General features: G+C 42.4%; 3 protein-coding genes across 3 annotated transcripts; all 3 read left to right on the plus strand.

Annotated features, from left to right (window-relative positions):
* The first annotated feature begins 248 nt into the window (after window positions 1-248).
* On the plus strand, window positions 249-2,576 carry LOC116654681. Its single transcript, XM_032450189.2, has one exon. It carries the CDS (start codon window positions 541-543, stop codon window positions 2,452-2,454), a length of 1,914 nt encoding a protein of 637 aa, XP_032306080.2. The 5' UTR covers window positions 249-540; the 3' UTR covers window positions 2,455-2,576.
* A 42-nt stretch (window positions 2,577-2,618) lies between these two features.
* Window positions 2,619-4,416, plus strand: LOC6502570. Its single transcript, XM_032450962.1, has one exon. It carries the CDS (start codon window positions 2,619-2,621, stop codon window positions 4,383-4,385), a length of 1,767 nt encoding a protein of 588 aa, XP_032306853.1. The 3' UTR covers window positions 4,386-4,416.
* A 3,406-nt stretch (window positions 4,417-7,822) lies between these two features.
* Window positions 7,823-11,534, plus strand: LOC6495885 (polypeptide N-acetylgalactosaminyltransferase 1). The gene is made up of 3 exons (XM_001959746.4): window positions 7,823-8,882; window positions 9,665-10,186; window positions 10,312-11,534. Exons 1-3 carry the CDS (start codon window positions 8,227-8,229, stop codon window positions 10,931-10,933), a joined length of 1,800 nt encoding a protein of 599 aa, XP_001959782.1. The 5' UTR covers window positions 7,823-8,226; the 3' UTR covers window positions 10,934-11,534.
* Window positions 11,535-13,429: the final 1,895 nt, after the last annotated feature.

The following is a 13,429-nucleotide window of genomic DNA, read 5'->3' on the forward strand; positions in this document are numbered from 1 at the left end:
AGGTTCTAACCGCTAGAGAAAATGAACCTTTTAAAAAAATAAGCAAAGATAACTTATACGTTCTTGAGACTCTGGAGGAGTTCTTTAATCTCCGAAACGGATTTAACACCAGTTATGGTTATTCGGTAGCGGAAAGTCAATGGAGCATTTTAATGGAACACCAAAACACATTTAAGGATCCGCTTTTCTACTTTTCGATGGATTTATGTTTCTACAGAACGATATTTGTGTCCCTTCCCCTGAGACGCAACTTGCCGTATCGCCATATCTTTGAAAATCACATTCTGAGTCAGAACGAATTTGGATTATTTGATTATTGGATGAGGAGTAGCTATTCTGAAATGCAGTCATTGGGATTAGTTCCTTATAAATATGTGAGCACCTCCAGAGATGAAAAGGCCAGTATAGTATTCAAGGATATTTCCGGAATATTGACACTCTATGTTAGCGCCATGATTGTCAGCATTTTGTGCTTTTTCCTAGAGATTTGTATCAAACGGATGTCGTGTTTTCGTTTATGGAAGTGGAGGACATCACGACATGAACGCGACATTTAAATATTTTTCAATGGCCTTCACAGCAGTGTTAACACGAATATCACATGCCTCAGAGAAAGAACATAATCCTTCAAAAAGGTTGCACTCCATCGGGTTTTCCATTAGTTTCAAGATGACTCTGACAGTACTGTTCATACTTCTCATATTCTGTGAGCAATCGAGAAGCCACTCCATAGAATTATCCCATCAAGATGAACTGGATGTGGAAGGGAACCTATTAAACTTTTTATTAAGATTGAAAAATGAAGAATTCTACGATACTGTGCTTATCTATGGAGAGGATTGTATTTTTCACACTCTGCCCAAATATATGGAATTCACTGCTGTTTTGGTATCATCAGGTAGCACCGATTTTGATTGGAATTTTAGTAGCCTAACACTCATTCTTATTTGCGGATCCAATGACGACAAGGAGCACAACTATCGCACTCTCATGAAACTTCAAGGCAGTCGACGTTTGATTTTCAATAATGATAACTCTCAAATAGAGGAGATATGCAACAACTATTCGACCAAGGAGCAGTATAATATAGCCATAATGGAAGACAACTTTGATAAAATAGAAACAATATATTCCTGTCGCTTCTTTCCGAATACCACTGTCGAGGAAATAGGCCTCTCAACAGGTAAGCCAATTTATGTTGAACAACTTCGAAATATGCATAGAAGAGACATCAGAGCCATGACAGATGGTGTGGCCCCAAGATCATTGATTTTTTATGATGAGAAGAGCAAAAAACATAGAGTATTCGGATATGTGGCCATGCTGGTTATAAATTTTGCAAGAAGAATAAATGCCACTTTGAAATTGGAAACAATAGGCAATCGTACCGATTACTTGATCATCAAGCAGTGGGTAATCGAAGGAAAACTGGATTTTGGAATAGCTGCAGACGCTTCTTTGTTCAACAAAAATTTTGACACAGCCAGCTACCCCTGGACTTCAACTTCATACTGTTTAATGATGCCAGTTCCAGAAACGATACCCTACAATATGGTTTATGTGATGATAGTGGATCGCCTGGTTGTTGGAATCATTATTGTCCTATTCGGCCTGCTCACCATGTTGCTGATCTTTAGCAGTAAATTTTCCAGGCAGGATCTCAGCCTGGCCAACGTCCTGCTCAATGACAAGAGTTTCCGCGGTCTCTTGGGCCAAACTTTTCCATTTCCTGCCAACGCTAGCAAGAAATTGAGACTAGTTTTCGTAATTTTGTGCTTTGCCAGTATAATGCTTACCACAATGTATGAAGCCTACCTGCAGTCCTACTTTACAAGTCCCCCATATGGACCTCGGGTTGAGTCCTTTAATGACTTGCAGAAATTCAAACAAAAGGTAGCATTCAGTGGCGTGGAGATGAAACTACTGGCCAGTCTAAACAGTTCCCGATTTAAAAAAATACATGACACCAACAGAGTAATATTTCCAGATTGGCACAAGTTTTTGAGTGTTCGCGATAGCTTCAACACCAGCTATGGTTATCCCGTCACAGAAGATCGCTGGACCTTATACGAGGAGCAGCAGAAACTCTTCAAAGTGCCCAGTTTCTACTACGCGAAGGACCTTTGCTTCACCCAGATGCTGTTCCTGTCCTTTCCCCTACGACCCCATATGCCTTATCGTCATCTCTTCGAGGACCACATGCTTAGTCAACAGGAGTTTGGTTTGGTGTCCTACATGAAAAGTCGCAGCTTTCTCGATATGGTGAGTCTGAAGCTAGCCCCTCTGAAGGACCTGAGCCAGCCCAAACCCTTTTCACCAAGCCTCCTAATGGATGACATCTCAGTGGTAATGAAAGCCTATTTGGGAGGAATGTTGCTTAGCTTTTTAATATTTTTACTAGAGCTTGGAGGTAGCAAAGTTAGGTGGAGTCGCTTGCATGTATTTGGAAAATAAAATACTTCTTGCCGATAAAATCACTTGCATTTTAAATGTACCCTATAATGGCCCACACAAGTCTCCAAGGGATGTTAACATAAAAAGTGCATGCCAGACCAAACCCAGTTCATAAAATAAAAACTGAGGGACTAGCCCTTTTTTCCAACAGTTCCAAAGTAGTCATGGCATGGTTTATTGTACTTCTGCTATGTCTTGGGAAATTAAGAGCCCAATTCCTGGAGATGAGGGATAAAACACAAGTGGAAGGCGAACTGTTGAACTTTCTTTTAAGACTCAAACTCGAAGAATCCTACAACACAGTGCTTGTCTACGGAAAGGATTGTATTTTTCATTCCCTCGCAAGGAGACTGGAAGTTGCCATTGTTCTGGTATCTTCTGGTGGCACGGACTTCGACTGGGACTTCAGCACCCTGGCCCTGGTGCTCTCTTGTGGATTGGATGCCGAGAAGGAGGAAAACTATCGCACTCTGATGAAGCTGCAAAGCAACAAACGTTTGATTTACACCGAGGAGGTCATTCAGCCAGAGTCAGTGTGCAGGAGCTATGCCATCAAGGATCAGTATAACGTAGCCATTATTAGTGTTAATCCCAATAACTCAATTGTTTTAAAAGCCTGTCGCTGGTTTAAAGACCCCAACTACGAGGAGATTGATCTCTACAGCAACAAACAGGTTTTCATAAATCAGTTTCGAAACATGCATGGGGCTCCGATCCGAAGTCTGCCGGATAAATTGGCGCCCCGTTCTATGACCTATCGCGATCCAAAAACGAATGAGACCAAAGCTATTGGCTACGTGGCCAATTTGGTAAACAACTTTGTACAAAAAGTTAACGCCACCTTGGTAATGGACTTAGATGATGTAAGTGAAACCATATTTTATGGCAACATATCGAAATGGACCCAGGAAGACCGACTGGACGTTGGTATGTCACTCGAACCCACCTGGCGGAAGATCAACCTTGATACATTCACCTACCCGTATGTGGGATGCACTTACTGCTTCATGGTACCGCTACCACAGAGTTTGCCATACAATCAGATCTATTCGGAGATAATTGACTCACATGTCCTGGGCGTGATGCTGCTCCTGTTCTGCATCTTCTCGCTGCTGCTGATCTACAGTCAAAAGAAGTCCTGGCGGGGACTGAACCTTGCCAACCTTCTGCTAAACGACAAATGCCTCCGAGGATTTCTGGGTCAACCGTATCCCTTTCCATTGAACTCCAACCGGCAACTAAAGCTGATCATCTTTTTGTTATGCTTTGCCAGCCTTATCACCACCACCATGTACCAGGCATATCTGCAGTCCTTCTTGACGACTCCTCCGCCAGAGCCCATGTTGCGATCATTTTTGGACGTGGATAACTCCCGATATAAAATCGCCTTGAGCCAGGTGGAGTGGGATATGGTCCATAAGACGGAGGGCCACATGATGCATATAATACACAAGGATCGGCTGAAAGTGTTCGATGAATTCAATCAGTTTGTTACATTGCGAGAGTCCTTCAATATCAACTACATTTTCCCTGTTTCGGATATCCGCTGGGAAACCTACCGCGAGCAGCAGAAGCTCTTTGCCCGACCCATATTCTACTACTCGGATGACTTCTGCCTTACCAGGCTCACCTTCTTGACCTTACCCATACGAAGATATCTGCCCTATCGGGACCTCTTAGAGGCGCACATTCTGAGCCAAAAGGAGTTCGGCCTGCTAAGACACTGGATTGATAATAGCTTCTACGATATGGTTAAGCTGGGTCTTACACCCCTCGAGGACCTGAGCCTTCCGGAAGATGACGGCGACGCCATCGACCTGGACGATCTCTCATGGATATTCGCCCTATATTTCATAGGTTTGGCTCTTGGCTGCATCGGCTTTGTGATGGAGCACACATGGAGGCGTTACAGGATGTTCAGTGGAACATAAAAGCTTTTATAATATTTCAGATTACGGCACATTGAATAACGTATTTGTGAATCATTTCCATATTTTTTGCACGAATATGCTGAATTAAATTAAAAATTTTCGCTAGCATAGCTAAACCCATTCTGCTCAACCTTCGTCAATAGCCATAAAACAAACAAAGAAATGCTGAATTGGGATTAGCCACCTCCGCACAATAAATGATAGCGGATATGAAGAAGCAGGGGTTATTGTATGAATAGCATGGGCTATTCAAATCAAAACCGAATGGATTCGAATCATCACATCGGAGGTTGCCAACAGTGAGACAATGCTTAATTTTGGATTTTGATCGATACGCGATATTGATTTTGATGTGGTTTTAAAAGACAATCGGATGTATCTATACATGTCCATCTGCGATCAGTGGGAGATTGTGAAAACCCAATGTGCATTCCAGGCGATACGATGAGTCGACGACCCAGTGAACTGGCCAAATATTTGATGACATCTCACATGATTGGCTCTTACATAAATATGCCCATAAACAGACCACAATGCGGGTGTTTCAGTCGCATTCGTAGTCGTTGTCGGAGCCGGGGATTATGCAAAAGATGGACCTGCTACCGCCATAAAGCGGTCATAATTTGTGCGATGTCTCCGAGCATATTTGATTCGAATCATAATTTGATTCGTCAATTTGGCGCCACATTTGACGCGTGCTGATTGGACCTAGGGCACTACTTCAGGGATTGGGATTGGAAATTGGGTAACCTAGGCGCCAAGAGCAACTTAGTGGGTGAGACAATGGCTTGGCATTGTCATTGCCATTGATGTGGTATCGTGAAATCTTTCACTTTCGATTCGAAATAGTTGTAAACGAAGTTCCCCTTTTAAACGCGGTCAGACTCTATCTATCATAAATCATGCCTGAAAGTATATATGATAATGTGGCACATCATTACGCTTGCCAAGTGGATCAATTTGTCATGGGAAGTCATCGCTGGACTTGCTCCAGCTTTGATCGGATTGGGAACCAATCGCAGCTGACCGATCTGACCTGTACTCATCCCTTGGGACCGACGAAACTGCCAACGCAATCATCCCAATTGCACAACCTTTTGACATTTGGCAAAACAGGGCAAACATTTTGAACCGAAACGAAAGTGGCCAAACACAAAAACAAATCCATAATCCGTAATCCGTAAAATCTATGGCAGACATTTTTCAATTGCAATCCCAAATTCTGTTATTATCCGAAACGCTGACTGCCCATTTCCATTGATGAATGATGATCGTTAAAGTCGACCATTTCTTGGCTGCTTGTGTGGTGATCCTCAGGGCCATTTGGATTTAATAGATTTTTGTGGCTCGAGTCATTACGGCGGCCACCTTAACCACAATAATCGACTCCACGTATGGAACAATGTCTGGCGATGGTTAAACTGTTTTTCGGTTGTTGTTTTTAACCCTTTTTTTATTGTACAGTGTACATTAATGAGACCTCGTTGGGAATCTTCAGCCTCATACTCATAATTGAATAGAGTAATTTTTAAAAATTATTTATCGAGTACTTCTGCTATTTACACAAACCTATTTGTGGACTCTTGACGGTTGGGGGCCTGATGGCTAGTGGTAGCTGGTGGTTCAATCCGGTTGCGGCTCATATATCGCGTAAGAGCCAACTAATTCGACCTGAGGCCATTAACAATTTCACAAATGTGCTGAAAATGCATATTAAGTTTTCGGGGGCCATAATAATAAAAGAGTATTTCAAATTTAAGAGGTGTTAATTTTTTCAACCGAAGAAACTAATCAGTTTCAATGCCGGATTTTGCTGCACATTTTACAAACTAGTATTTTAAGGTCGCACACACACGAAATGAAATTCCAAAATCTGGTCTAGCCATCCGATGCTCCTCCATCCACCATCTCCCGTCACCACTTTTGGTTTTTGGTTATTTTTGTTTTTTTCAAACCAATTTTATTTTTGTTTTTGTGGCGGCTTAAACTAAAACAAAGGCTGAAACCGAGCAGGTCCATCCTCCCCAAGACTACAAAAGTAATTTATTTCCTTCCTAGTTTTTGTCGCTCAAAGCCATTAAGGGAGTTTTGGCGAAGATTGGCAAAACAGTTGCCACCTTTCAGCGGTTCAGTGGTGCAGTCGGAGCCGCAGCCGCTAACCGGTTGCTTCCCACTGAAACTCCAATTACCATCGCTGAAAAGCACTTTGAACTTTAATTTCACTATTTTCTTGCTCCGCCCGCTGATTTGGCCTGTGGCGTTTCCCGCAGCGACACCAATGCGTATACGTAACGTATTAATTATGCGGCCCAAAGAGCTCGCCACCGACTCTCAGCAATAAAAACTCAGATTCCGATGCTAATTGCCAAAATTAATCACAGCCCCCGAAAAATGGGCACAGACTTGTTGGCATCGTTCCGAAGAATTACCAAATGAAAGTTGCGATGAGAACGCACCGAATCCCCCATCTCAATTAGAATTAAAATGAAATTTAGCCAAACAAACAATACTGCGACTCCTACTAGCAACATGTGGTTGCATGTTGTTGAAGGTAGAGCAACAGGTTTTTAATAGGAAACCCATTTGTCTCATTTTAACAACAAACGAACATGCCATTTGTGCATTAAGTGCCACCAAAGGTGTCAAGTGCGAGGCAGGGCAGTCGGTCGGTCAGCTCCGGTCAGTCCCTTTCGTTTTCAGTTTAGAGCTCACAACGGTACTCGAGACAGGAAGCTCTATTTGATTTAAATTTCCGCTTTTTTAGGTAATTGCTCTGCCAACTGGGCCACAAAGTGCGTTGGGAGAGAGCTATTGACTTTTTAGTGGTAAATTGCATTCATAATTGAGCGATAAACTAAAAGGTTAAAAGCTAAAAAGCTGTTACTTAATAGATAAGAAATCAATCAAAATGAGAGAGCTAACCGCCGTAATTGGTTTTAAAGTGTTGAAAGATAAATTATATACAAGAAACAACTTGCTGTATTAGGCAATATTTATTTTTATATTGTTATTATATATTATTTTATATGTCCATTCTTTAATAATCCTATTTAAGTTTCTTAGTTCTTTAAACCTTTCTAAAAAATATGATTTTTTTATGAAATGAGTTGCATTAACGTACGGAAAGCTTGGGAAACTAGAAGCAACAAGTCAAATAACATATAAAATTGATTTAACCAAGATGTTGAGCTTAAAAGCTTTTTGGTTTTTAATTTTGGCGGGCAACCAGTGGTTATGTTAGACAACTCTGCTATGTCGATAAATAGGACCGTTTACTTTTTTAAGAGAATATACCAGAAACGTAGAGAACCATCTACAAAAATAATTTAAACTAAAACGGTTATAATCAATAGTTTATTAATAGCTAAATCAAGGTAACAAATATAAGAGTCTTCAAATTTTATTTAACATTTAAAATTCAAATTTGTTGCCTTACAACACTGGTTGCCATTGTCAACACTGGAAAGCAACAAGCGAAGAATTCGTTTTTGATACCGTTGTTGTTGTTTAATTGGCGTTATGGGCGGCGAGTCGCGCTTAGAACTAATACCTCCACTTAGTCTAGTTTAAGCCACTCCACACGACGGTGCGCGGCAGAGAGCGATAGGCCAGAATAAACTGGAATCCGTGGGCAACTGAAACCGAAACCGAAGAAACATATGCACGAGAGGTTTACTTATATATGCAGACACTTGTGTGTATGTGCTCGCCGTGACAAATGAAGCAGTAGTAGCATTAGGAGTGGGCACGCGATCCAGAGCCACGTCTGCTACCTCTGTCCAAGCCGGACCCAGTCCCAGTTTCAGTTCCAGACCGAATCCCACCTCCACCGCCAGACACCATGCTGCCTCGGTTCAGGTCCTTCTACGGAAAGCTAATAATCTTCATCCTGGTGGCCCTGTGCTTCATCTTGTACAGCAAGGTGCAGCACAATAGCCCCAACGAGGAGGCACCACCACTCCTCCGACCGGCTGCCCTGCGTGGCCACGGACGCGACAGGTTCGAGGGCTACAGCGACAATGAGAATGAGATTGCCCGACCTGCCACCCATTCTCCCTACGAGCAGTCCATTCAGCTGGACTTGCAGAAGCAGCGTGTCGGCCTGGGGGAGCAGGGAGTGGCCGTGCACTTGACCGGCGCAGCCAAGGAGCGGGGCGAGGCCATCTACAAGAAGATCGCCCTCAACGAGGAACTCAGCGAGCAGCTGCTGTACAACCGGAGTGTGGGCGACCACCGGAATCCGCTGTGCGCGGCAGAACGCTTCGATGTGGACACCCTGCCCACGGCCAGTGTGGTGATCATCTTCTTTAACGAACCCTACTCCGTTCTACTGCGCACGGTGCACAGCACCCTAACCACCTGCAACGAGAAGGCCCTGAAGGAGATCATCCTGGTCGACGATGGCAGCGATAATCCCGAGCTTGGCGGAAAACTGGATTACTACATACGCACGAGGATACCCGCCGGCAAGGTGACCATTCTGAGGCTGAAGAACCGGTAAGTGGAGCACCATACAAACCCTAACCCAAAACCCAGACCTACGGGGCTAGGAAAAGTTCAGATATTCCGCTAATCGAATCGTTGGAACGGCATGAACTCATTTGAATAACTTGTTTGCCATGTCAGAAGCATCTTCATTTTGGCCAGAACCGACAAACGTTCACAGGCCGCACAACAAAAGGCTAAAAACTAAAAAATGAAGAGAAAACCAGTTCGTCAAGTTACGATTATGTGTGTTTTTCGGGCTTGGGCCTGACTTTTTGTAACTCTCCAGCGACGACGACGATGGTTTCTGCGTGCATTTACACTCGGCAGCATGGGTGCTTTGCAGACTCTTTAATGGCCCACCATTATTGACACATTTCTGGGCATTACAGGTTAAGGTTTATGGAGGGAACTTCACAAATAATGAAACCAGAAAGCTAGAAACCCCATACTATCGAGAAACTAATAGTAGGAAGCTGTTCGGTCTCTAATTTATGACCTATAAGTGGGGAATTAGCATATTTGAGCAATCGGAAGCTTAGCGAAAATCTTGAACTTTATGAATATTACTAGGCAGTTTATAAACTCTTCATGAACTCAAAACTCTTTAAAAATATTACCCCACTCAAAAGTTTTTATGATTTTACGAACCCTGTAAGACAGTGTAAGTCGTGCTTGGCAAATCATCGAAGTTTTTCGGTTGACCCAATAAATTTTCTTTGTTTTGGGTTTTTTTTTCCATTAAAACATTCCCTTGGCATTGCTGAAGAAAGTTTTTGCCTTTCTCATTTCAGCTTGGGTCTGATCCGGGCCCGACTGGCCGGTGCACGAATCGCTACGGGAGATGTACTCATCTTTTTGGATGCCCATTGTGAGGGCAATATCGGCTGGTGTGAGCCCCTGCTGCAGCGCATCAAGGAGTCCAGGACCAGTGTCCTGGTGCCCATCATCGATGTCATCGATGCCAATGACTTCCAGTACAGCACCAACGGCTACAAGTCCTTCCAGGTGGGAGGCTTCCAATGGAACGGCCACTTCGACTGGATCAATCTGCCGGAGCGGGAGAAGCAGCGTCAGCGTCGGGAGTGCAAACAGCAGCGGGAGATCTGCCCGGCTTATAGTCCCACCATGGCTGGCGGATTGTTTGCCATGGATCGGCGTTACTTCTGGGAGGTGGGCAGCTACGATGAGCAGATGGACGGCTGGGGCGGCGAGAACTTGGAGATGTCCTTCCGCATCTGGCAGTGTGGCGGCACCATTGAGACGATTCCCTGCTCCCGGGTTGGCCACATCTTCCGTGACTTCCATCCTTACAAGTAAGTTCTGAAGTATACAGCTTCCATATCCGTATCATCACAAAAACTCATGGTGACCTTGGACATTTCGGCTTGATCTCTGATATTAGGTCTCATTAAAAAATCTAATTTATATTCTTTTGTAGATTCCCCAATGATCGAGACACTCACGGCATTAATACGGCCCGCATGGCTCTAGTGTGGATGGACGAGTACATAAATATCTTCTTCCTGAACCGACCGGATCTGAAGTTCCACGCAGACATCGGTGACGTTACCCACCGGGTGATGCTCCGCAAGAAGCTGCGCTGCAAGAACTTCGAATGGTACCTGAAGAACATCTACCCGGAGAAGTTCGTGCCCACCCACAATGTGAATGCCTGGGGAAAGGTGCAGGCCGTGAGCGGCAACCTCTGCCTCGACGATCTGCTGCAGAACAATGAGAAGCCCTACAATGTGGGCCTCTATCCTTGCGGCAAAACGCTGCAAAAGTCACAGCTCTTCTCCTTCACCAAATCCCAAGTGCTGCGCAACGAACTGAGCTGTGCCACAGTCCAGCACAGCGAGTCGCCACCGTACAGAGTGGTGATGGTGCCGTGCCTGGAGAACGATGAGTTCAATGAGCAGTGGAAGTACGAGCGCCAGCACCTTGTTCACAGCAACACAGGGATGTGCCTGGACCACAGGGGCCTCAAGACCCTGGACGATGCCCAGGTGGCGCCCTGCGACCCCCACAGCGACTCGCAGAGGTGGCTCATCCAGCACTAAGGACCGGAGTCAATGGGAAACGATGGGGATGGGATGGGGACCAAACTGACTAACGCGACTGAACGCAAAACAGACTCGAATTCGAATTAGAGCATCAACCTGTAAATAACTGAAAATTGAACGATAGATTATATATTTTCTACACACCCACTGTGTATATTAAGGAAGGACCGATGAGGAGTGGTAGCTAGTGCAAATCAAATCAAATCAAAGCAAGGAAATCAAACGCAAACAAGTCATTTGGGAAACGCTAATAACAATTAACTGTGTGTTGTGTATTCTGTGTGTGTAATTAGTTATATATTGAGAGAGAAAGAGAGTTGTAAACAAAAACAGAGCGTCGGTATATCCTATGTAAATGCTTCACCGATGACCTTATAGTCGCCATGTGATCAGGAAACTTTGAGGATGCAACAAATGCATTCCACCGCACGGGAGTCGACCTGAGTCTCCTGCTATTAAACAAAAAACAAAACCAACTATGTAAACTGTAAACTAAAAGTGTTGTAAGCATTTATCTACTAACATCAATTTTTGCCATTTGTTTTCATAAATAAAATAAAAAACAACAGCTCTTCCGACTGGAAGATGCACATCATAAGACAGATGGCTTCATTTCTCAGAAACCCTCTAGGCCAGAGGTGCTGTTGGGCATAATTAAATGTAACTAACCAGTTAGTCACTAACCAGGTAACCAGGTAACATCTGAGGGCCGAGTTCAAGGCTTTTCAGGCCACCTTGTTGGCCAAACATTCGTTGACCAGCTGTGACAGCAGTGGGGGAAATAAAAGCCAACTCCATTGAAAAATATTCATTGCATGTTTGTATATTTGTATGTTATTTATAGATATAAGTACATATTTTATATTCTCTTGTTTTTTTTTTTGCTGAAATTGTTTAAATTTGCTGATAATGCGCATGTGTTTTTTGTTTCTCTGAAGTTTTTTGCATTTAAAATATCTAAATTGGAGTAAAACAATTGTAAATTACTAAAATTATCTTTATGGTTTCCGCTGCTGACACTTATTTTTCTGTTTATTTTGTTCCGTTTTTGCATTAATTTTGTTTTTTTATTACTACAAGTGAAGAGTCAACTGAACTCGGATTATCATCGTACTTACAAAAAGAACTAAACAAATGCATCAACAATGGTCTAGCCTCGAATGTATTGTAGTGTGTGCTATGATAAAAGCAGATCTAGCATGTCGATTAGTTTATTAATTTCTGCTGAACTCTGGTTAGTTTATTTTCATTTAGTTTTTATTCTTGTATAACGACTGATGGAATTGCTGTTGGGTTTTACAATAACATTTATTCGTTGATCGTGCTAAAAGCTCTAAGAGTGCGCAAACTTACGAATATTTCTGTAAACAGTTTCCGTTCCGAAGGCTCCTCCGATCCTACATAATATCCCATTTAATATGTGTGTGCCTAACATTCCGTAATGCTAAATGCTAAATGCTATATGCAATTTGCAAACTAGATTATCGGGGGCTGATTGCGTGGGAGAACTGCACTATATAGCACAAAAATATGATTAATTCTGCGTTTTGTTTTTTTCTTGTATTTTATTTTTTTCAATAACTTCAAGGTACGATTTAATTTGTCGGCGATTCCAATCGATCCTACAGCTACGTATTTAAGTATCTTTGCGATGCAATCTGTATCTGTATCTGTATCTGTAACTGACTACAGCTATATAATCTCGATCTATTTTACAATTAAAGCCCAATGTGTGCTGCTAACTTTCGATTTTCTGCCGGGGTTCTATTACTCAATCAAGCTCTAGTTGAATGCCATTTGCTGCGCTTGTTAAATGCTTTAATTTGCTGGTGATTTAGCCGATGTTTGGTGGTTAGCCCCACTATGTACATTAAATCAGAATTAAATATATAATTTATGATTTACGGAATTAATTTGCGGCGTCTACATAAATTCACACACACACACATTACACACCATAATTATATAGAGTGCCATATCCTGGGAATACGCACTCGAAAATTTCTAAACTAAGAGTTCTAGTACATTAGGATTATCGTTTGGTAAAATATGAAGTAATATTTATATTTCATGAATATCCATGCAATCGTAAGTATATATCGTAGTTGTATCTTGACCTTGAATTCTTCAATTTTGGACGTATTTTCAAGTATATTCTGGTAGTTGCTTTTCGCATTTACGCAATTAGAAAAACAGTTCGAAAATATATACCTAATATATATTATATAAGTGTGTATATTCATGCTTGTATACACTGGATGAATGGCTGTAGATCGTCCAGTTGGGCTTTCGGTCTGTTAAGTAATAGTTTTTATTTTTATTCTTTGGGGTTTCTAAGTGTAAATCGCTCATCTTATTGTTGTCATTAATATTTTTCATTTTGTCATTTTTTTTAGTTTTTAAATTGCAATTTATCTCAGACTCAGTTTTTGGAGTGTCTTGGATGTTGGTTGGTTGGATGGATGGATGGATACGTTTACGTTTCTACGTACA

This window comes from Drosophila ananassae, chromosome 3L, assembly GCF_017639315.1.
Source record: "Drosophila ananassae strain 14024-0371.13 chromosome 3L, ASM1763931v2, whole genome shotgun sequence".
Taxonomy (NCBI): Eukaryota; Metazoa; Arthropoda; class Insecta; order Diptera; family Drosophilidae; genus Drosophila; species Drosophila ananassae.